This window comes from Myxine glutinosa, chromosome 8 (assembly GCF_964187855.1).
Source record: "Myxine glutinosa chromosome 8, kmMyxGlut1.1, whole genome shotgun sequence".
NCBI classification, from domain to species: Eukaryota; Metazoa; Chordata; class Myxini; order Myxiniformes; family Myxinidae; genus Myxine; species Myxine glutinosa.
In genome coordinates, this window is record NC_136268.1 from 50,966,311 (window position 1) to 50,988,810 (window position 22,500).

Genomic DNA, 22,500 nt, shown 5'->3' on the forward strand with positions numbered 1-22,500 from the left:
GGACTGGAGATGCGACTGCGGCACGGACTGGAGATGGGACTGCGGCATGGACTGGAGATGCGACTGCGGCATGGACTGGGGCTGCAGTGTAGGCACGTATTGGGGCTGCATTTCCAGTACGAACTGGGGCTGCAGTTGTGGGACGGACTGGGGCTGCATTTCCGGTACGAACTGGGGCTGTAGTTGCTGGATGGACTGAGGCTGCAGTTGTGGGACGGACTGGGGCTGCAGTTGTGGGACGGACTGGGGCTGCAGTTGTGGGACGGACTGGGGCTGCAGTTGTGGGACGGACTGGGGCTGCAGTTGTGGGACGGACTGGGGCTGCAGTTGTGGGACGGACTGGGGCTGCAGTTGTGGGACGGACTGGGGCTGCAGTTGCGGAATAGACTGGGGCTGCAGGTGCAGCATGGACTGGGGCTGCAGTTGCGGCACGGACTGGGGCTGCAGTTGCGGCACAGATTGGGGCTGCATTTGTGGCACGAACTGGGGCTGCACTTGCGGCACGGACTGGGGCTGCAGATGCGGCACGGACTGGGGCTGCAGTTGCGGCACGGACTGGGTCTGCAGTTGCGGCACGGACTGGGGCTGCAGTTGCGGCACGGACTGGGGCTGCAGTTGCGGCACGGACTGGGGCTGCAGTTGCGGCACGGACTGGGGCTGCAGTGGCGGCACGGACTGGGGCTGCAGTGGCGGCACGGACTGGGGCTGCAGTGGCGGCACGGACTGTGGCTGCAGTTGCGGCACGGACTGGGGCTGCAGTTGCGAAACATACTGGGGCTGCATTTGCGGCACAGACTGGGGCTGCATTTGCGGCACAGACTGGGGCTGCATTTGCGGCACAGACTGGGGCTGCATTTGCGGCACAGACTGGGGCTGCATTTGCGGCACAGACTGGGGCTGCATTTGCGGCACAGACTGGGGCTGCAGTTGCGGCACGGACTTCGGCTGTGGTTGCGACGCAGACTGGGGTTGCAGGACTGTTGGGAGCTGCAAACGACGCTGTGAAAACAAGTTTGGCTGGTGTTGCATTTGCAGATGTAACTGTTTTTGTTGCTGTAAATGTGCATGGTCTTCCAGCTTTGTCAGCAAAATGGTTTGGTCATGTGATTGCGAGAGCACGCTCGGTCGCTCTTTCAAGCGGGAATGAGAATTTACGTTTTGCGTTTGAACTTGCGCCTGCGTCTGGGAATGTGGTTGGCACGGTGGTATTGTAACCACCGGTTGAGGAGCCATAGCAGGAAACATATTACCAGTCGTTACATTCCCAGCCCCAGCAAGCAAAGGAACATGAGGTGCAGAAGTGGTCGGTGTGGGTGCACCGTTCATCAGAAAGCTGGGATGATGTCCCAGGGGGTGCACTGGATGCACAGGGGTCAGCGCTGGAGTTTCGACGTTGTTCAGCGTCTCCTCCGAGGAACTTCGTTCGTAAGGGCCCGGCTCGCAGTCCGTGGTCCGAGAAGTGTCCAAGATCTCGGAAGATATATCCTCAGTACGGGACTCGTCAAGATCATCGAAGCTTTCGGTGTCCTCCGCCAAACTACTCGGTTGTGCCGCAGTAACACTCGTTATTTGAAAACCACTCTTCTTCTTTCCCCCAACGCCAGGAACGTAAAGCACTCCCGCTGCTTGCGGGGCACTCTCGTCTGCCTGGCTGCCTCGGCGTGCCATCGTCTGGGAAAAATCGTTTCCCAGGGCCAACGGGGAGAGGGTGAGAAGATCCCCGGGCCAATGGGGAGTCTCAAAACAGCGGAACACGCCGCACGACACGATCGGTGTCCCAGCCGGCAGCACCAAGTCCAACACCGTCGGATTCAGGCGCCTTGTAAAGCGAGGCTAGGCCGAAGCAAGCGAAGCGACGAGGCGGAGCCACGATTTACCACACATCGAGCGAAGATATCCTTTATTGCGGTGTAGAAACATCATGTAGGGCCGAAAGCCGACCTCTTGGCCGTCCTCACAGCATTTCACAGCCTCTCTTCCTGCCTTTCACTCAATCGGAGCACTGACGCTACGTCATCACGCGAGGCACGTTGAGAGGAAAGTGCTGAGGACCTCACGGTGTGTCCGTGTTGTGAGGTGTCTCCAGACATGCCTGATCTGTAAGTGTTGAGGACCTCGCGATATGACCGTGTTGTGAGGTGTCTCCAGACATGCCTGATCGGTCGTGACGTGGGAAATGTGAAATCGGGATTTCGTGCAAAAAGCAGGAGAAACTCCTCATATTGTCCGATCTTGTTGAAAGAAAATCTGCTGCCAGGAAACGCCTCTTTGAATTTGCATAATTTTGGCCTCTTCGGTAAGTGGCGATGAAAGATGATCTTGCGTGAAGCGAATTTGTTCTAATAAATATATTCAGTTTTTCTTTGTGATTTTTGTTATCGTTCCTTTCTTCAGAATATATTGTACAATCTTTAGAGGAGTTTCAGTACCCATGATGCAGTGCGCGGCAGCGCGGGCGCCATATTGGCTGGCAAGCTAAACAAGCGAGAAAAGGTAAACAAGATCTAACAAGGCCAAATAATTAGCATAAACCTTGCATTACAGCAGGTCAGAATAACGAGATAAACGTGCTAGATTGTAGAGCAGCTGATGCTGTCGTTGCCAGGGAAGCGATCAACCAATATGGCGGCGCGCACGGCATTATGGGATAGCTCTGAAACCACCACCACCTTACTCCTTGACAACACACAACAAATTTTATGTATATTTGTCGGAGCGAATAATGTTCGGATTTTAATTTGTTATTGTGATTAGTCTTTACATCCTGTTTAAATTTATTATACAAACGTTTTCTGGTGTTTTCCATTTTTTACGAGAAAGTTTACTTGTATGTTATCAGGCATTCCGGCTCTTTGTATTCTTCTCTTCTGAAACGTCGTCGTATAATATTGAGCTCTATAATATTGACAACTTCCGGTCGATGAGTGCGTTTGCTGATGAAGCCACGCGGCCGCCATATTGGGACTCCCTGCTGACCGAAAATTGCATCGTAAACAAACCATCAGATTAGCGCATTTGAAAATAAACTGAGTTTTTTTTTTAATGTGGCTTTCCGTGTTGTGATGAGTAACAATGTTGTGTTGTGGTGCTGGCAGTTATATTTAGATAAGTGAACGCACCCCACATTGCCTTCCACGATCCCACCCCTGTTGGAGTGGTGCATGAGGGGTCCTGGAGACCCTCGTAACCATTAAGCGAGTAGACTAGAATCGTGAGTGGTTGTTGCTTGCATACTGCAACCTTCCGCTAGTAAGCAGGGTTGTGTTCGGTTACCAAGCAGCTCGCTAGCGCTTACCAAGCCAGCCGTTCCTTAGCATCCATTTTGAATGGGGTGCTTAAGCCACTTCGCGAGTGATCTACAAGAAACTTGCATGGTATCTTATGCTGTTGCTGGAGGGCAGATTTTAGTGGTGAAAGGGAAGGTCAGCAGCTTTTCAGTGCACGTATTAGGGACAGAAGGTTGCAGGGGAGTCATCCATGTCAAAGGACACCAGTACACAACCTACCCCAAGGTTCCACTGTATGCCGTTGATTTACAATACGGTACCGATGCCACCGTAGTCTGAATTGTGATTGACGCATCTTATTTGATGGGTGTAGTTGAAGCTCAGGGTAGGTGCGGACAAAATGTACAACCTTTGAATTGGTAACGTACATGAATGAAGAAGGTACCGGAGAATCAGGATCAAGCATGACAAGAGGACAGCAGTGCAGTGACCACCCAGGTGTAGGCACACAAGAGTGATCGATCAGCTTGCTCATGTCATGGTGGTGTTACCCTAAACCAGATGCCAAGACATTTTAAACTTTATTTATTCAGCCACTTCGTCGAAAAGGTGCACATTTTTAGCTCACCTGGAACATAGTTCAGGTGAGGTACAGTATTGGCATGGTGCGGTGTCCGTCGGTGAATCAGTCAGGGTATATGTAAACACTCAGATCTTCTCCAAAACTACAAACATGATTTAGATGAAACCTGACCACAACCTTCGTCATCCATGATGCTAAAACCAACAAGAATGGCACTCAGTGGATACCTCCACCCTGCTCCGTTTATGTTTTCTATCCCACTAATAGGCCAGATCTGGATCCAGACCTGAACCAAAATCTAATCGGCTTGTTCTTGTCACCTAACCAACTAATCCACAAAGTTTTGTCATAAGTCGTCCTCAACTTTTTGAGACATCTTGCGATATATCGTTTTTGGCCCCATCTCTCAATAGTGAAGAATCACTTTAAAAAATTTATTGTGTCCAGAACCATATACGAATCTTCACCAAAATTTTATCAGTTTTTCCTCGTCACACACAACCTGTCCACCACGTTTCGTCCGAATCTGTCCACAACTTTCAGATATCCTGTTCACAAACAGGCAAACAAAAAGAGGTGAAAACAACCTCCATCCACCTTCAGTGGGGAAGGTAAGACTCCTATTTTCACCAAACGTTGTAAAACTTTTGAGGACCAAAAGGCCTCCTGATGCCTTGCAAATCCCATCAAAAATTACATATTAGTAGGTCAATTTAAATGTCAAAGGTCAGTACCATTCCAGGATTGCTGCTTTAGACTTCTCAAAGTATTCACCCGATTTAGATGTAATTGGGTAGGAATCATCTCTGCCTGGTGCTTTCACAAGTTTGTTCAAACCATCGACTAATGTACATATTCCATGGGTCATTCACGCCTACCAGCGGATCCCTGATTGTACCAGGTGAGTGCTCAGGGGCATTGCCCCTATTTTCCTTTTACGATCGTGTAAAATTTACTGCGCATTAGATAGCAGAGATTGGAGGCAAATTCGACCTCATGCAAACATAGGATGTTGCAGACCTCGGAATGTTTTGATTTTCCTCATCTACCATATTCAGTGTATTCTCACCATAATGAAAAATCCATCAATCTACAAAGAAAAAGTGAACAATCTACAAACGGGAGAGGAACAAAAAAAAAATCAGGATTTAAGGAGCTTAACAAGGAGTTTACAGACTGAACATGCACAAGGCCCTTTCCTTTGGCCTCATCATGAAAGCCACCAATAATGTTGAGCTTTAGATTCCACATAATCCTGGAGAAGCAGATGCGATGTTGGGCCACCAGCTCATAGGGGAGAACAATAAGCCGTTGAGCTATGGACAAAGGCCTTGTAGTCTGTGAGCATTTCTGATTTTTCAAGGACTGACTTGAAACGACGTCAGATACCCAGTGTGCGGCTGGCTTGCGAGTCCATCTTTGCATATGGTCAGCAAAGAAGAGGTAATGTCTGATGTTACACCCAATAAGTTCTAGACTGAACCTCTTCCAGTGACTGACCATGGAAATAATTGTGATGTTCGTTGGGTGATCCTGCCCGCATGACAAAGTGAGACAAGTGACATCTGGCCTGCCATTGATGGGTGCCAAAAAATTTTTTTTTTCTTTTGAATGGGAGTGATGTTTACTGACTTACTGCCAGATGGAAGGCAGCCAAATGACAAGGATAGGCTAAAAAGCACAGACAAAGCAAGAGCAGCAGAGTAGGGTTTGATAACATGGGCACTGATGCCATCTGGGCCCATTGCCAAAGCAATACCGAAGCTGGACAGGATTTTCTTTACATTCTACAGTAAGGACAAAGTTAATTACGTAAAATAATACAAGAACAATTAAAGCTTGAAGTCGCACTCCATGGGCAAGGATAATTAGTTAGTTGATTGGGTAACCACTACTTGCCTTCAATCTGTCTCGTCCTAATTCACTCCCTGGTGGCAATAGCATTCAAACTCCAGGTTGTGACACCTGAGATCGACAGAAGGGCATTGCATCAGAGACAAAACAATAACGTGGCAGTCTCCAGTACAAGCCATTTGAAAGCAATTCCTATATGTGCAAGGGCAAAAGACACAGAAGGGAGTAAAAGTAATGACCCTTTGTCGTGTAGCAACTTGCCTTCATCCGCAGCTTGATAGAGTGAGTACTGCTCTCCCCTCTGGGTTGGCCCCCCTGCCTCACACCTTGCTCAGCTCGACGCATGGAAACCAAGGCATTTAAGATTATTGACATCTTCCGCGATGAAGCCGAGTTTATGGGCATATCACTTTCCCATCTCAGAAAGATTAGTGGTCTCTCTGTCTTCTACCACCTCCTTTCTGGTCTTGCACCCTCTGCTCTTTCCGTGCTTTGCACCCCCCACCCCTCTCCAGGTTTCTGCAAGGCGCACACGTTCCACCCTCAACCCCCTTCTAAAGAAACTCCCAAAATCCAGAATCACTGCTCACCTCTTCATTTGTTCCTCTTCTGCCCCCCCCCCCATCCCCCATTCCCCCACCTGTGGAACCAACTTCCACATTCCCTTCAATCTCATTCTTCCCTCCAAGTACTAAAGACAGCTCTTCACCACCACCTCGGATTATACCGTCCAAAACCATGATCTTTTCTACCACCATTAACCCTTCCCTAACCGCACCCCACCCAAAGCCCACTTCCTTCCAAATTTCTAGCTATTTCTACCTGAGAGTTTGTTTCTGTATCTTGTCCACCTCATGCATCCTCTCCTACCCCTCAATTCTCCCTACACCCTCTCACTGCTGTTCCTTTTGTTCTGTTGTGTCCTAACTCTTCCACAACCCTTGACTGTATACAAAAAAAGAAAATATTGTGCTACATAATACTGTACATTTTAAAAGATCAGGTCATTGCATAATTTTTCAGGAGCATTTTAATGACTTGTAATACCCACTCCCACCAGGAGCGGCGCTATGCCAAACATATTTCTGAAAGAGAATCGACATCCTTCCCCCACAATAAACCCCCGTCATTATGAGTTTTTTTTGTTGTTTTTTTGCTAACAACAAGATTGTCATGGGGACCGCAAGGCTAACCCACACTCTCGCAGGGAAAATGGCCTTAAAATACCTGTTGTTGTTGTTTTGCTAACAACCCATCCCTGGCAGACCCAGAGTACAACCACCAGTTTTTAACTCATTCCATCCAGATGTTCAGGAGTGTATACAAGTTAAAAAAACACATATAGACACTTCTCAAATTATCGTACGATCATGTGCATGGACATTTGATGGGATAACTAATAACCTTTTTACATTTCTCTGCAAATTTACTTATCTCCTTCAGTTTCCACTATGTTATCCAAAGGAAAAACTAGAAAATATAATTTGCCATGAGTGCGTTAATGGATATGCTTCCCTCGCATTAGATGTCAACCCACATACGTTTGATCTCAATTAAAGGTCACCTGAGAAACTAAAGGTCACATGGGAGAGAGATAAGTAGCAGAGATCATCCGTTGCTTCTAACTTGAGTTATGATCTATAAAATGATTAACGGGCACATATGACCTTTGACCTGTTGAACCCAAAATTGAATCAGTTCGTTGTTGTAACGGAGTCCATTCTTGTGCAAAGTTTAGTTGAAATTCCTTCTGTGGTTCACAAAAGGTTATTGTGACAAAGTTTTTCAATTAAAGGTAACGTAACCATAGACCTTTTTAGACCAAAAATCGAATTGGGTCATCTTTGCATCATATTACATACTTGTACCAAATTTGGTGAAAATCCCTTCGGTGGTTCACAAGTTATCGTGGAAGCAAAAATCTGCTACACATGCATGCACAGACTGTGGAGAGATTTTAAAAAAGCACTTCCATACAATCCAATAGGATATGTTAAAAAAACAGCAAAATGCTTTATTAACATTATTACTTACGTGCAACACAACAACATTCAACTCTAAATAAATTTTGAAGAACACAATGCTCATGGAGTGAGGCTGCATGTTCTTTACATATGTGGAAAAAGCCTGGAGTTCATTTCATCATACAATTCCATGTCAACAGAAATTAAGAGATCGAGAAAAGGTTGAGAGAAACTTCAAGGGTCCACGTGGTAAGTCCGCAATCCCCTTCTCATGAAACTACCAAAATCCTGAATCACTGCTCACCTCCACTCATTCGTTCCTTTTATTCCCAAACTGTGGAACCAACTTCCACATTCTCGTCAATCTCATTCTTCCCTCCAGGTCTTCAAGATAGCGATTCACCACCATCTCATATTGTCCCCAATCCAAAACCCATGATATTTTCTACAACCGTTGAACCACCTCCACCCGACCACCAAATTTTTCTTCTGTAGTTATCTTTTCCACCCCTTGAGTGCTCCCCTGCCCCTCATCGTTACCCGCATCCCTGGTTTGTCCATCGCCGTCTATCTTCTCAGTCAGCCCTGCTGTTGGCATTCCCCCCTCTTCCTGCTGTTCCTTTCATTCTGTTTCATCCTCATCTGTCCTGTGTTCTGGCTCTCTTCCACGAGCATCGACTTTTTATTTTTTTAAATTTTTTTTAAGGAAAATTTAGTTGGTATTTAAGAACCATACAACTATTACGTTTGAATTAAAATTGAACTTTCCCACTTCCTCCCACCCCCTTTCTTCCCCAAACCTTATTTCCCATCTTTTTCTGATCTTCTGGTTCTCAATTTAGCCATGATTATTTGTGCATACATAATAGATGGCCCTTAAATTACACTTGTGATGAACAAAATCAGAACCAAATGGAGTCTCATTTTCTTCTCTTTTCCTCTTCTTCTACGACTGAAGTCTAACACATTCAATAGACAGCGTCAGCCACAGCAGAGCCACAGCAGAGCCAAGCCCCAAGACAGCAGCGAAGATGGGCCTCATCAGCTTCCATCTTTGCTATTAATGAGGCTGGCAGGATAGCTAATAGATATGCACTCTCACTTTTGAGCTGTATGGCCTGAGTTTGAATCTCAGTCCAGCTACAATTGCTCACGTTGGTGTTTTGTATGCCAGACAAGGCATCAAGGTGTGCACATTCCCTCGGATGGATGTTAAACTGGATGTTTCTTCTGCTGCAATTCGTTGGTGGAAGTAAAACATTTCATGGTGTCCTTTGGGAAGCATAGGCGAGCTATCGCTGATGCCCTGAACAAATTACAAATTCCCGCACTGACCTACAAGGGGCACTGCATCAGCAGCACATCCACAACTTCTCCCCTCGCTCCTTCCTTCAAATGATACTACTCGCAGCCATGCACTGCATATGAAAAAAGGAGATTGCCAATAATGCCCCATTACTTAAAGCTGTACTGTCATTCCTTCCCATTCTCCAACCATCATCAGCAGCATAATCGTACCAATATGCAAGTGGTGAACACATGTTGCAGGAACAAGCGTATGCCGAGTATGTTCTCAAGTGAATACATCTGTTCCTGGCCTTTCCTGCATTGATTGGCTGCTTTACTGGTGCTTTGTGATGCAGTCAATGGGAGGCTATTCAGAAGAACTAATCCCAAAGAAGTCATTCCGAATAATGTACCGGATGCATTGCAACAGGATGTTCCGCTCACGCCGAATATCCTGGGCCAATAACTGTAGAAAGAGGCAGGGAAGGCAAGACATTTCTCACAAGGATGCACAAGTTATCAAAACTGCACAATAAAATTAATCCAAACTTGCAAGAATTGGTATCATGATAATTTTTTTATGAGCGACTGTTAGGTGGTATATTGGTTTAAAGCGATGTTAACACGTGTACATGTACGATTCATGATCAAACAAATCATTACATATATATGTGCGACTCTGTATTAGTGTATTGTTTGTTGAGGCGAGACGTTGTAGATTGATTGGATTTAACGTTGTAGATTGACGTTGTAGATTGATTGGATTTATGTGACCATGTCAACGAACATGACATGGTCACATAAAAACAAAGGGGACAGAGAGAGCAGCACCCTTTTCACTTTCAAATGGCTAAATTCAGAAACGAGCAAGATGTGCCATAACTGGAAGAAACGAGCAAGATGTGCCACAACTGGAAGAAACGAGCAAGATGTGCCATATTTGAGTTGGCTGGGCAATCCCATCCAATGCCTCAGCGTATGATGCCGAGACCCAAAGCACAAGCCTGAGACATCTATCTATAATTCCAGTAATCTCTGTGTGTCTGTGTGTGTGTGTGTTTGTCTGTGACCGCTGTTTCTCGACAACCACGGGTCCGATATACTTGAAACTTGCCAGGTATATTGCTGGGGACCCGAGGATGTGCCTTTTCAAGGTTTGAAATTAATCGGACAAGTGCTTCCCAAGGTATGGTCACCGTACTCGCAAGCCGTTCGCTTTGGCTTTGCGAATGGACCAAACCATTTCATGTAAATAGAGGGGGGGGGGTTCTACCGTACTCGCAAGCCGTTCGCTTTGGCTTTGCGAATGGACCAAACCATTTCATGTAAATAGAGGGGGGGGGGGGTTCTGTGGTCGTTACTGCCACGTGGTTTCAAAGTTTTTTTTTGTTGTTGTTGTTTGCACGCATGTTTTTTTGCACCCACGTACGGGCACGCCCTAGTCTCTCTATAATGCAAGCAATCTCTGTGTGTCTGTGTGTGTCTGTGTGTATGTCTGTGACCGCTGTTTCTCGACAACCACTGGTCCGATCTAAGTGAAACTTGCCAGGTATATTGCTGGGGACCTGAGGATGTGCCTTTTCAAGGTTCGCTATTAATCGGACAAGTGGTTACCAAGTTATGGCCATTTATGTAGCAAACACATACGTTTTGTACGTGAACGAAGGAACAGCGAAGGACGAGAGCGAAGACCGAAGGAACGATGAAAGTTTTAATTTTTCTTTGCACATATGGTCAAGCTACAGCGAAGGAACAGCGAAGGACGAGAGCGAAGGAACGGCGAAGGATGAGAGCGAAGACCGAAGGAACGATGAAAGTTGTAATTTTTTTTTTGCACGTACGGTCAAGCTACAGCGAAGGAACCGCGTGTGTGTTTGTTGTTCTCTTCTTTGTGCTTTTCCTTGCGATGAAATTGCAAAATGGCAAAATATGTTGGCGCTAATTGAAGAATTGGCCATTAAAACTAATTTGCGATTAATCGTAACTGCGATATGTGAACTTCCGGACAGTGAGGCCTTATTTTTGGTACGTACATCAATGTACGTATGTCCACGTACTTACCTCCCCGCACGTACGGGCACGCACTAGTAATATTGAAATGTTCATTGTCTACTAATGTCCTTGGAATTGACAAAATTACACTAATGTTTCCGAATGTACCTATACCTACACGTGGGTACATTTAGTAACTAGAACTGCACTCGGTAGGCACATACCTCCACCAGGCTGAACAGTCTATGTTTTGTATCCCATCGATAGGCCGGATCTGGATCTGGACCTGAACCAAAATCGAATCGGCTTTTTCTTGTCACTTAATCAACTTGTCCACCTAGTTTAGTCATAACTTGTCCACAACTTTTTAAATATCATGTTATATATCTCAATGGTGAAGAATCACGTGAAAAAAATTTTCTTGTAATCGAATCCATATTCAGATCTTCACCAAAATCGAATCGATTCGGTCTTGTCACACACCCAACCAGTCCACCAAGTTTCGTCCAAATCAGTCCATAACTTTTTGAGATATCCTATGTATCTGTTTTAGCCATATCACTCAATGGGGAAGAATCACTTAAAAAATTCTACGAACTGGATCCGGATCAGGATCTTCACCAAAATCTAATCAATTCGTCCTGGTCACATACCCAACCTCTCCTTCAAATTTCGTCGGAATCAATCCACAACTCTTTGAGATATCTTGTTCAGAGACAGACAGAAAGACAAATAAACAAACAGACAGACTGGACAGACAGACAGGGGTGAAAACAACCTCCATCCAACTTCGGTGGCAGAGTAAAAACTATCAAAAATATGTATCAAAATATAAATTTCAGCAATACAGTATTTCCCAATTCAATATGCATTTTTAAATTATTATATTCTTGTGTCAAAACTCTCTTTTTTGACGTTCATCTGATAGGCTATTACAGTGCAGAAAAGCAAATCAATCAAAGAAAGTAAGCAAACCATTTCCAGCAGAGTGGGGCGTTGTTTTGGTCCAAATCTTGCATCACTTTGTGCACTTCGCTTGCACAAGGCTTTAGATTGATTGCGGCACGTCCTTTCTCGACTTTGTCCCCAGTTCCATCCACAATCTTGATCTTTTATTGCCAGACCATCGTTTTTGTCATTTCTTGCTAAACTGTTGTTTTTGACAGAGCTGCTCGGGATCTCATTGCTGTTTTGTTTCAATACTGCAGATGAAGGTATTTTTGATAAGAGTTCTGCAAGAATGTCAAAGAACAAAGTCAAAGGATAAGCACCCACAAGGCTGAGTGCTGGCTTGATATCTTATTTCAATTTATCTTTGAAGGAAACACTTTTAAGTAATGCGTCGATTGGCACAGTTGCGAAGTGCACCTTCATATTATAAAGAAATAAATTGCAAAACTCACCTGTAGGTGGTGAATCATCATCACTATCAGAACTACTCCCGTAATTTGTCATCAAGCTCCCCAGGCTGGTAGTGACAAAGCGAGGAACGATTGCCTTGGGACTCTCCACACAACTGGAACTCTCTGCATCAGAGTCTGTAGTGCCAAGGAAGAGTGGGTTTATTGGCAGTGATTCAGCCAAAACAATTTGGGAAATTAGTCCACTTTATACGAGGAGGTTCAAAAAGTTATACAAATGAGACAGACAGCACCACCCAGTGGTGGTGGTCAGAGAGAGCATCACGAGTCGGCTGTGGAGACTATTTGCAATTTTGCACCACACATTGTGAGTGTTTACTACCCCCTGCCATAAGGAGGGGGTATTACACTCCTGTATGGTGTTTCTAGTTATTCATAATTTACAAAAATTAGGACAGTGGAGTTAGGATCAAGCTTTCCAAATTTGCAGATGACACCAAGCTTGTATTGTCTGGATACTATAATACATTGGGCAAAAGATTAGCAGATGCAGTTCAACACAAAGAAATGTGAGGTGCTGGGGATGGGTAAGAATAATGAAAATAAGGATACATAATGTAAGGGGCAGTCTTGGAGGGTGTGGTAATCTGGGGTAACACATGTGAGGGGCAGGCCAAGCAGACAATACAGTGCCAGGCAGGCATAGGTAAAGCTAAGGGTGTATTTGTAGGGAACAACACAACAACAGGCATTTTAAGGCCATTTTCCCTGCTAGAGTGGGGATTAGCCTGTATTTGTAGGGTAATGAATTATAAATCAAAAGAGGTAATGTTAACACTGTATAGTAATTTAGTAAGACCTCATCTGGAATATAGTGTACATTTTTGGTTTCCACGTCTGAGGAAGGACATAGCTGCCATGGAGAGAATACAGCATAGAGAAAAAAAGATTGATCCCGGGCTGAGCTAGACTAAGCTACGAGGAACGGCTGAAAGACGGCATTTTTTTTTCCATTAGAAACGAGATGATGGCACGGGGATCTGATAGATATTGTTTAAGTTAGAGTACAAACAAATAAGTGCAGAAGAAGATAAGGGGACACAGTTTAAGAGTAAAGAGGAGAATTCCGATCGTAGTAAGGCATGGGTCTTTAACTCAGAGTGGTGAATTCATGGAATGGTCTAAGGATAGTGGTAGTAAGTCAGTGGACAGTTTTAAAATCAAGTTGGATACGTATCTGGAAGTAATGGGGATGGGAATGCATCTAATAAGATTTTGGCATGATTACGTAGGCTTGATGGGCCTAGTGGCATCCTCCCACGTTGAAGTTCCTTGTATTTCCTAGTAATAATAGTGGAACAGGACTTGAGCCAGAATGTTGGAAATAGAAAACCAATTTTTTTTACAATTTACTCACCAAAATTATCGACATTACTTTAAATCTTACCTTGACACATGTATGCAAAATATATTAATTCACAATCTCTGAGCTGTGATGCTAGGGCAACAGTCAGATACAGGTATTCAGATGCTTTATTATGGTGTTTAATTAAGCTTGTGATTACTTTAATACGATCACAAAGATGGCCTCTTAATTGTGATGAAATTGCATAAAGCTGCCATTTAAATAATATAAAGCATAATTTTGGTCATCGTTGTACAATCTTTTTTTAATTTTCAGGAAGTTGTTTCATCGACTCTGAAGGGTTTATCAATGTGAAGCTCAACATACGAACTGACTTGCATGTCCTCTTCAAGATGTGTACAAGAAAAAGCACGTGGGGTGAGAGAGTAGGATGATTTTTCTTGTGCCTAAGACCTGCCTCTGGTTACAAACACCTCGTATGCCAAATTTGGTAGACATGGAGCTATCCGTTAATTTCTTACAAATTTCCAACCTCCGAATCCTAACATGCACATTGCACACTCATGCAGGCAAATTAATTGTACTCTGCACTTTTTGGTACACATGTCCCAGTGACTGTATTTCATTTATCCTACGCCATACAAGTTCATGCGACCACTCCTTCTCGGCAACGCCCCCTGAACTCCATGGTGTCATTAAAATTAGAAATCCATGTTGGAAAAAAACCTACATAATAATAAATAACGGTAATTTTAAATGGGAAGTGTATAATTCCCAAAGCCTTTATATAGTACAAGTCCTTGTTTGGCCTCTTATCAATTAATCGATTTCATTAAACGTATAAACGTTCAGCTACGGACAATTTTCACATAGAATTTAAACGCACATGTGAACTTCATGTCTGGCGGTTAAATGTTGAATTAACAAGAACTAGTGAGGTACCCGTGCTTTGCATGGGTGGGAGGCCAGAAGCAAACAGACAATGCAGAAACGGCAAATGCTAAAGCATGAAACCAATAAATTCCACATTCCTGTAGCACCTTCAGTCGCACGTCAGACATGGACAGCAAGTTCGTGAAGGACTTCCATGAAAAACATACCCGTTCGCAAACAAACAGGGTCGTGTGTTCCATTCACATTCAATGGCGAATCTGCATATGGCGATCCGCAAATTTCACGTTTAGAAAGTAGAAACCGTCACTGCATTTCATCATTCACTTGAACTCGATATCTCTTTTTTCATTCCAAACAGCATAACTCCAATGACAAATATACATTAATATAATAAACTTTTAACAACATTCGTGACATCAACAAATATTTAAATCCTGATGTGAAGTTCCGTACGGTTGGGTGAATACAATTACGAATTCAAAATCGTAATTGTATTCACTCAATTCCAATCATCAATAAAATTGATACTTTAACAAAACGATTAACACGAATAACGTTTAACGATTTAACATTACGATTGAATGACGGTTGTATTGGGATATTATCAAACCCGCGCATTGCCGTAATCTGTCCACTTCCACATTTGCTGCAGGTTCATAATTCTCATCACAATCTAAACAGTATTTGTAGAATTTCAATAAAAGCCACATCACTGTTCATATCGGTAAATATTATTCCATCGTGTTTGGGAAAATTGGAAAACTTGGAAAAACAATATTGCCTATTATACTCCAGGGGATCCCAGGATTACCCACCCAAAATATCGTTGCGATCGGTTGAGCCATTTTTGCGGTACCTTCGAACGGACAGACGGACAGCCATTTGGTGAATTTTAGAAAGATGATCACACTGTGGTCACAACCTGCAACACAAAATATATGTTTCGCTTCCTCTGTCCACTCAATCCTCTCATCTTTGCTGTTGAAGGTATTAATATACAATTCATCACCGAGCGTCTTCTTCTGAACTGAGCGTTTGGTTCAATATCAGTTACGAGTATGACAGACAGCTGGATCTGGTTTCAGGCAACTTGTACACCCACTCAATGCAGGAGTGGCAGGAAGGGTCATATTATCCACTCTGGAGGATATATATATATATATATATATATATATATATATATATATATATATATATATATATTATATATATATATATATATATATATATTTCAGTATATCTAGGCTCGGGCCTCAATAATGTCAGGTGTGTTCAGTTGCCAAGTTTATTGTGGAGTGCTCGCCAAGTCACTCAAGCATTCAAGCAAGTACTCCATTTGAAACCGTTAAGGAATGACTGGCTTGGCAAATGCTTGCTAGCTAGCTGCTTGGTAACTGAACAAACCCAGGGTTTCTTGCCTTTCAGGTTATTAGTGTTATTAAAGGCAATGAAAAAAAAATCATTACCAGATGGCTCAGCTTACATTCTCTAATCTGTCTCATTAACATTGTGTCATGTCTGGCGTCAGGAAGGGCATCCGGCCATAAAAACATTGCCTCAAACAGGGAACCATGATTGTCATGGGGCCCGCAAGGCTAACCCCCGCTCTAGCGGGGAAAATGGCCTTAAAACGATCATTCATTCATATTCATATTCATTCATGTCTGTCCTGCATTCCCATGTGAATGAATGAGATTAGATAGAGCAGTGTCTGTCCCGTGTTCCCATGTGAATAATTAAACGTGAATGATTACAATTAGATAGACAAGATTCATTGCGATTCTGAACAGGGGATTTATGTCATATCTTACCTCAGTTTTGTCATATATATCTTCCACCATCCCGTTCTCTGTGGTAATAAACCTTCTGTTCATAAAAACCTGAACGTAGTCATTCGAGGTCGGATCATTTGAGGTTGGGAAACACGCATTTAACACGTGCATGGGGCCATTCAAAAATTCCATAACGCTTTTAAATCCATAAATTTCATTTATATTTTTAGGGAGGCACGTATGAGCTTGATTAAACTTCACTAACAATCTAATGCTCTACCCAAATAAAGCCAATTTAAATCTGACACAACAAAGCTAGGCAGTGTTTAATCAGTAGAGGCCTACAAGCCTAATGTGTTAGGCCCACCAGGAAACAAGATGGTGGCCAAATAATTTTGTCTCGGTATTATGTTGGGTGGAGTCAAGCGAAGATGTGCGTGTGGTACGCAGCTGTCGAATCAAATCAATGGGTGCACATTTCAAAAATCGACCTCTAAAAATAATCCCAACAACAACAATGCGCAGCTCTTGTAAAAAAAAAATGAAAGTTTAATGAGGAATAAAACAGAAATTATGTTGCATTTCTTGGGAGGGAAAAAAACGATGTCATTCGTTTTAAGTGCTTTATAGCCAACAAAAAAAAAAAGTCCCTGTTGTTGGGCTAGCGGCTAGGGTGCCAGCTTAGGATCCTAGGATCCTGGGTTCGAATCCCGGTCGATCGCTGAATTAACGCCAAGGGGGTTGACTCAGCCTGTCATCCTTCCGAGGTCGGCTAATTGAGTACCAGTTCACTGGTAATTCCCTGTTTGTCGTAAAAAGGCGACAAAAAGGGTTGGCGGCAGGAAGGGCATCCGGCCGTAAAACATTGCTTCAAAAAGGGGCCCAAAAAAACAACAACAACCACGGTCCCCGAAAAAGGCCAACCCCCGCTTTGCGGGGAAAAATGGCCTCTACAGGTGTTTGTTTTTTTTAAAGTCAACAAACGTTAAATTTTTGGTAATAGGAGAAATGGGGGACTTGTATATTGTTACGTTTGTCGGGGTAGGTGATGGAATACCATAGTGGAGATAGAACTGTGTAGGTAGCATGGACCACGTGTGAGTAAGGAAGGCAATCTCGATGTATTTAAGTGGGAAAACTGTGAGCTTAAGATTGTTTCTGTCTTCACACAGGGGGTGGAGCTTGTGTTAACTAGGTAGGGTTAAGATTAGTTTCCCTGGGATGTGATTGCTCCCTGTGGTTTTTCCTTGTGTTTTTCCAATTATAACAAGCCGGCCCGAAAAACCCATGTCTTTAACAAACAACAACAACCGACATAACGGCTGACAGAGAGCCGAACATTCCTGGACAGAGCCGAACGTTCTCGATAGACAAGTAAACCCCGCGCCATGCCCCAAAGTTCGTCATTGGCATGACGTTGGTTGGCGTGACGTCAGAGCGAGAAGGTTCGAGAGCTAGTTCGAGGAAGAATCACCGAGTCTCTCTCTCGGGCTGGCTTTCATCTCGGGCGGTTGCTTTGTCTCGTATGTGCCTGTGGAGAACATTTCGGAGCTCAGAGAACCTTTGCAACGTTTGAGCCAGGGGTGTTTTTGACGATGGTGTTTTTTGGGGGAGCTGGTGCCGCGTCACGTTTCGGAGGGAGACGAGGGCGAAAGATGACCGGCCGCATGAACCCCCTCACGTTTGTGGCGACGCAGAGAGAAACTGCGCCCCATCTTGTACGTTTCCCGCGCGAGCGGCTTTGGGCCGCCTTGTGCTGCCGACTTCATTCGGCGATCTCAGGGTAAAGCTAGGTGCCGGCCGGTTATAAAACATTTTATCAGGTTTGCTCTGCATGAAATGCAGAGGAATATTGATTCTTTTTCCTAGAGTTTTTCTTGTTCTTATTCTTCCACCCTATTTTTCACCTCTCAAAACTTTAAAATCAATGTTCTCAGCAACCGTTGGTCCGATTGACACAAATGTTTCACCAAGTGTTCAGCTAGATATGTGGAATTTTTTTACTGCTAATTTTACTGCTAGTCATGGCTCATTCTAAAGAATTCTGCAATGGGACCAAAAAATGTGTTTATTTTTTTTATTTTTTTATTTTTTAAATACTGAATCGAGGCTCGTGAAAGAGCTGACAACCACGAGGGAAAGACAGCACAGGGGGACCACGAGGGAAAGACAGTACAGGGGGAAACATTCATTAAAACACATTCAACAAAAAGACATCGAGGAACACAGTACAGGGGGACCACGAGGGAAAGACAGCACAGGGGGAAACATTCATTAAAACACATTCAACAAAAAGACATCCAGGAACACAGCACAGGGGGACCGCGAGGGAAAGACAGTACAGGGGGAAACATTCATTAAAACACATTCAACAAAAAGACATCCAGGAACACAGCACAGGGGCACCACGAGGGAAAGACAGTACAGGGGGAAACATTCATTAAAACACATTCAACAAAAAGACATCCAGGAACACAGCACAGGGGGACCGCGAGGGAAAGACAGTACAGGGGGACCGCGAGGGAAAGACAGTACAGGGGGAAACATTCATTAAAACACATTCAACAAAAAGACATCCAGGAACACAGCACAGGGGGACCGCGAGGGAAAGACAGTACAGGGGGAAACATTCATTAAAACACATTCAACAAAAAGACATCCAGGAACACAGCACAGGGGGACCGCGAGGGAAAGACAGTACAGGGGGAAACATTCATTAAAACACATTCAACAAAAAGACATCCAGGAACACAGCACAGGGGCACCACGAGGGAAAGACAGTACAGGGGGAAACATTCATTAAAACACATTCAACAAAAAGACATCCAGGAACACAGCACAGGGGGACCGCGAGGGAAAGACAGTACAGGGGGACCGCGAGGGAAAGACAGTACAGGGGGAAACATTCATTAAAACACATTCAACAAAAAGACATCGAGGAACACAGTACAGGGGGACCACGAGGGAAAGACAGCACAGGGGGAAACATTCATTAAAACACATTCAACAAAAAGACATCCAGGAACACAGCACAGGGGGAAACATTCATTAAAACACATTCAACAAAAAGACATCCAGGAACACAGCACAGGGGGACCGCGAGGGAAAGACAGTACAGGGGGAAACATTCATTAAAACACATTCAACAAAAAGACATCCAGGAACACAGCACAGGGGCACCACGAGGGAAAGACAGTACAGGGGGAAACATTCATTAAAACACATTCAACAAAAAGACATCCAGGAACACAGCACAGGGGGACCGCGAGGGAAAGACAGTACAGGGGGACCGCGAGGGAAAGACAGTACAGGGGGAAACATTCATTAAAACACATTCAACAAAAAGACATCCAGGAACACAGCACAGGGGGACCGCGAGGGAAAGACAGTACAGGGGGAAACATTCATTAAAACACATTCAACAAAAAGACATCCAGGAACACAGCACAGGGGGACCACGAGGGAAAGACAGTACAGGGGGAAACATTCATTAAAACACATTCAACAAAAAGACATCCAGGAACACAGCCATATTAAAAGTGCTAACGCTACGACGTTAGAATTCGACAAATAGATCCCTTGCTCCCACGAATATGATATTTTTATGCCTCCGCCGACAAAGGCATTATGTTTTTGGGTTGCCCGTCCGTCCGTCCAGGCTAAACCTAATTTTCTCAGCAACCATGTCTGATTGAGACAAAACTTTCAGGGTAGGAGTGACACCCATATAGAATGTTTTTATGATAATTGTGGCGTCATAGGTCACATGGTAAGGCAGCCATATTGGAATAAAAGCAAATAATTAAAAATTTACTTCTCGGAAACCGCTGAATGGAAAAATTGGAAACTTGGCACATCGTCAAGTACTCCCAATGGGGAACAAAAGCATGATAATGATGACATCATAGGTGAAGTGGAATACCTGCCAAAAATGTTTCAATCAAATTCCTTATCCTAAAAATCTGAAATTGCATGCACATGATCTATGACCCATTTGTATTGAAATATTAAATTTATGACATCATAGGTCACATGGTTTGGCAGCCATTTTGGATTTAAGGAAAATATTAAATAATTATATCTCTGAAACTGCTCACCCTATCGATGCTAAATTTTACAAATATCATCTAGCAGCACTGTTGCATATCGTTTGAAAATTATGGTATAAAACCATTAAACCAGAGGTATAAAACACATGGACACTGCTAGGACTTCCAGGAAAGAAGTCGGAATTTCAAAAAAGTGGATCTGGGGTGAATGTGGATCTTCAATTGTGCCCCTTATTTATGCTCCAATTCATTTTCCTTTTTGTTCGTACAGGAACATCCGACCACTTCTTGTACTCATATGAATCCCCTTCACACTGCAATATGATTTATTTTTTAAATCGCACGTGGAATTACATATCCCTAACCCCAACAAAAGTAAAAGTTTTCATCAATGTCATTGAATTTCTAAACTTTTTTTGGAATTTCCAAATTTCCAAACCTAACCCGAACCTAACATATTGGCCCTGCAAAACCAACCCTATATCTAATGTGAAATAAAGAAAATATTACATACAAAATTTAGAAATCGAACCAGCCAAATCTAAATTAATACAATTTAAAATAATTCTAAATTAATTATAAATTAACTAATATATATATATGAATATGAATGATCGTTTTAAGGCCATTTTCCCCGCTAAAGCGGGGGTTAGCCTTGCGGGCCCCATGACAATCAAGGTTCCCTGTTTTAGGCAATGTTTTTATGGCCGGATGCCCTTCCTGACGCCAACCCTTGGTCGCCTCTTACGATGCGCAGGGATACAGTGTACCTATTCTAACTGGGGTACACACCGGGATCATTCATCCCAGCAGGCTGGTACTCAATTTGCCGACCTCGGAAGGATGACAGGCTGAGTCAACCCCCCTGGCGTTAATTCAGCGATCGACCGGGATTCGAACCCAGGATCCTAGGATCCCAAGCCAGCACCCTAGCCGCTAAGCCAGCACCCTAGCCGCTAAGCCAACACCAGGACTAAGCCAACACCAACACCAGAATATAGTCCAGCCAAATACAAACGTCACTTTTTTCTCTCTGTTTGCATGTTCGCAATATAACCGCTTGCAAAACAACTCTCCGCTTGCCGTGTATGATCGCATGACCTCTTTGACCCGAAATCCGTTGGACCTTTTTTCCTGATATTATAAATGGCATCCCTTGTTATTTAGAAAATATTTTCACGTCAATTTTTGCTAATTTTGTATGATGTATTGTGTTAAAATATTAGAGTACGATATGGAAACGATGGTCCAAACGACCTTTTTACTTTTTTGTTTCTACTAAAAGTTTTACTGCACACTAAATTTTGCTCAACTCGAGTCAAGTCCGAGTCCCCCAGACTCGAGTCCTAAATCACTGTAATCTATCTATATATGTAAAAAAGAAAGTTTTTGTTGTTTGTTTGTCTGCACGCGCTAATCTCCTGAACGGTGAAAGATAGGAGGAAACCTCTGAAACAAAAAATGTCGGGACGGGCCCCGGGAAGGTTTTAGGCCAGGTGGCGAGGCCGGTCGAGGCCGCCTCGGCCAGGCTGGGCCCATTTCGCAATTAAAAGCTGAGCTGAATTATTGTAGTCAATCTTCTACGCCCGCGAGTAAAAGCTGAATTATAGTAGTAAATTCATTCAAAAAGAACCCGGGTAACGCTGGGTGCATTCGGCTAGTCAACTAATAAAACAAAATAAAAATTCCCCTTTGCATATTACTATATAGAGGAATATTGTATTTATATATACAAGGGTTATATACCCTTCAAGGGTATTTTGGGTCTTTGGGGTGTTTTGGGTCTTCGGTGTGTTTTGGGTCTTCGGGGTGTTTTGGGTCTTCGGGGTGTTTTGGGTCTTCAGGGGTCTTGGTGGTCTTAAGGTTCTTGGGGGAATTAAAGGGTCATCAAAGGTCTGAGTGGTCAAACAAGTTTAAAAGTAATTAAGCGGGTGTTAATTTTATTTGAAGAAGAAGACGTTTTCGTCGCATATAAACAAACAAACATACATAACGACATAACTAGCAATTTAAATTTGCTCTATTATAATTAGATGCCTCGTTATACTTTTTAGGTCATCTCTTGTGTTGAGGGGAGTCATCAAGGGACCTTTTGAACGCCTCAAGTTATAAATTAGGTTGTTTCCATTGTCAGAGACATTTCAACTATTT

At 43.6% G+C, this 22,500-nt stretch overlaps 3 protein-coding genes across 6 annotated transcripts in view; 1 reads left to right on the plus strand and 2 right to left on the minus strand.

Annotated features, from left to right (window-relative positions):
- The window catches only part of LOC137432483 (uncharacterized), a 173,478-nt gene extending 171,410 nt beyond the window's left edge, over positions 1-2,068 (minus strand). Inside the window, exon 1 of one of the 2 annotated variants that reach the window (XM_068124458.2) lies at positions 1-2,068. This exon is cut by the window's left edge and continues 1,823 nt beyond it. In XM_068124458.2, coding sequence (XP_067980559.2) covers positions 1-1,668 — 1,668 coding nt within the window. In that variant the 5' untranslated portion in view covers positions 1,669-2,068. The other variant, XM_068124457.2, reaches the window with a different exon arrangement.
- The window catches only part of LOC137432489 (THAP domain-containing protein 2), a 35,612-nt gene continuing 15,130 nt past the window's right edge, over positions 2,019-22,500 (plus strand). The window contains exons 1-2 of one of the 2 annotated variants that reach the window (XM_078783285.1): positions 2,019-2,296; positions 2,395-2,493. The gene's annotated coding sequence lies outside the window, so the exon portion shown is untranslated. The remainder of the gene's footprint in view (positions 2,297-2,394; positions 2,494-22,500) is intronic. The other variant, XM_078783286.1, reaches the window with a different exon arrangement.
- NUFIP1 (nuclear FMR1 interacting protein 1) overlaps positions 7,649-22,500 on the minus strand; it is a 60,294-nt gene continuing 45,442 nt past the window's right edge. For both annotated transcript variants that reach the window (XM_078783284.1, XM_078783283.1), the window contains 3 exons: positions 12,311-12,445; positions 11,883-12,139; positions 7,649-9,381 (listed from right to left, as the gene is read on the minus strand). In XM_078783284.1, coding sequence (XP_078639410.1) covers positions 9,283-9,381; positions 11,883-12,139; positions 12,311-12,445 — 491 coding nt within the window. In that variant the 3' untranslated portion in view covers positions 7,649-9,282. The remainder of the gene's footprint in view (positions 9,382-11,882; positions 12,140-12,310; positions 12,446-22,500) is intronic.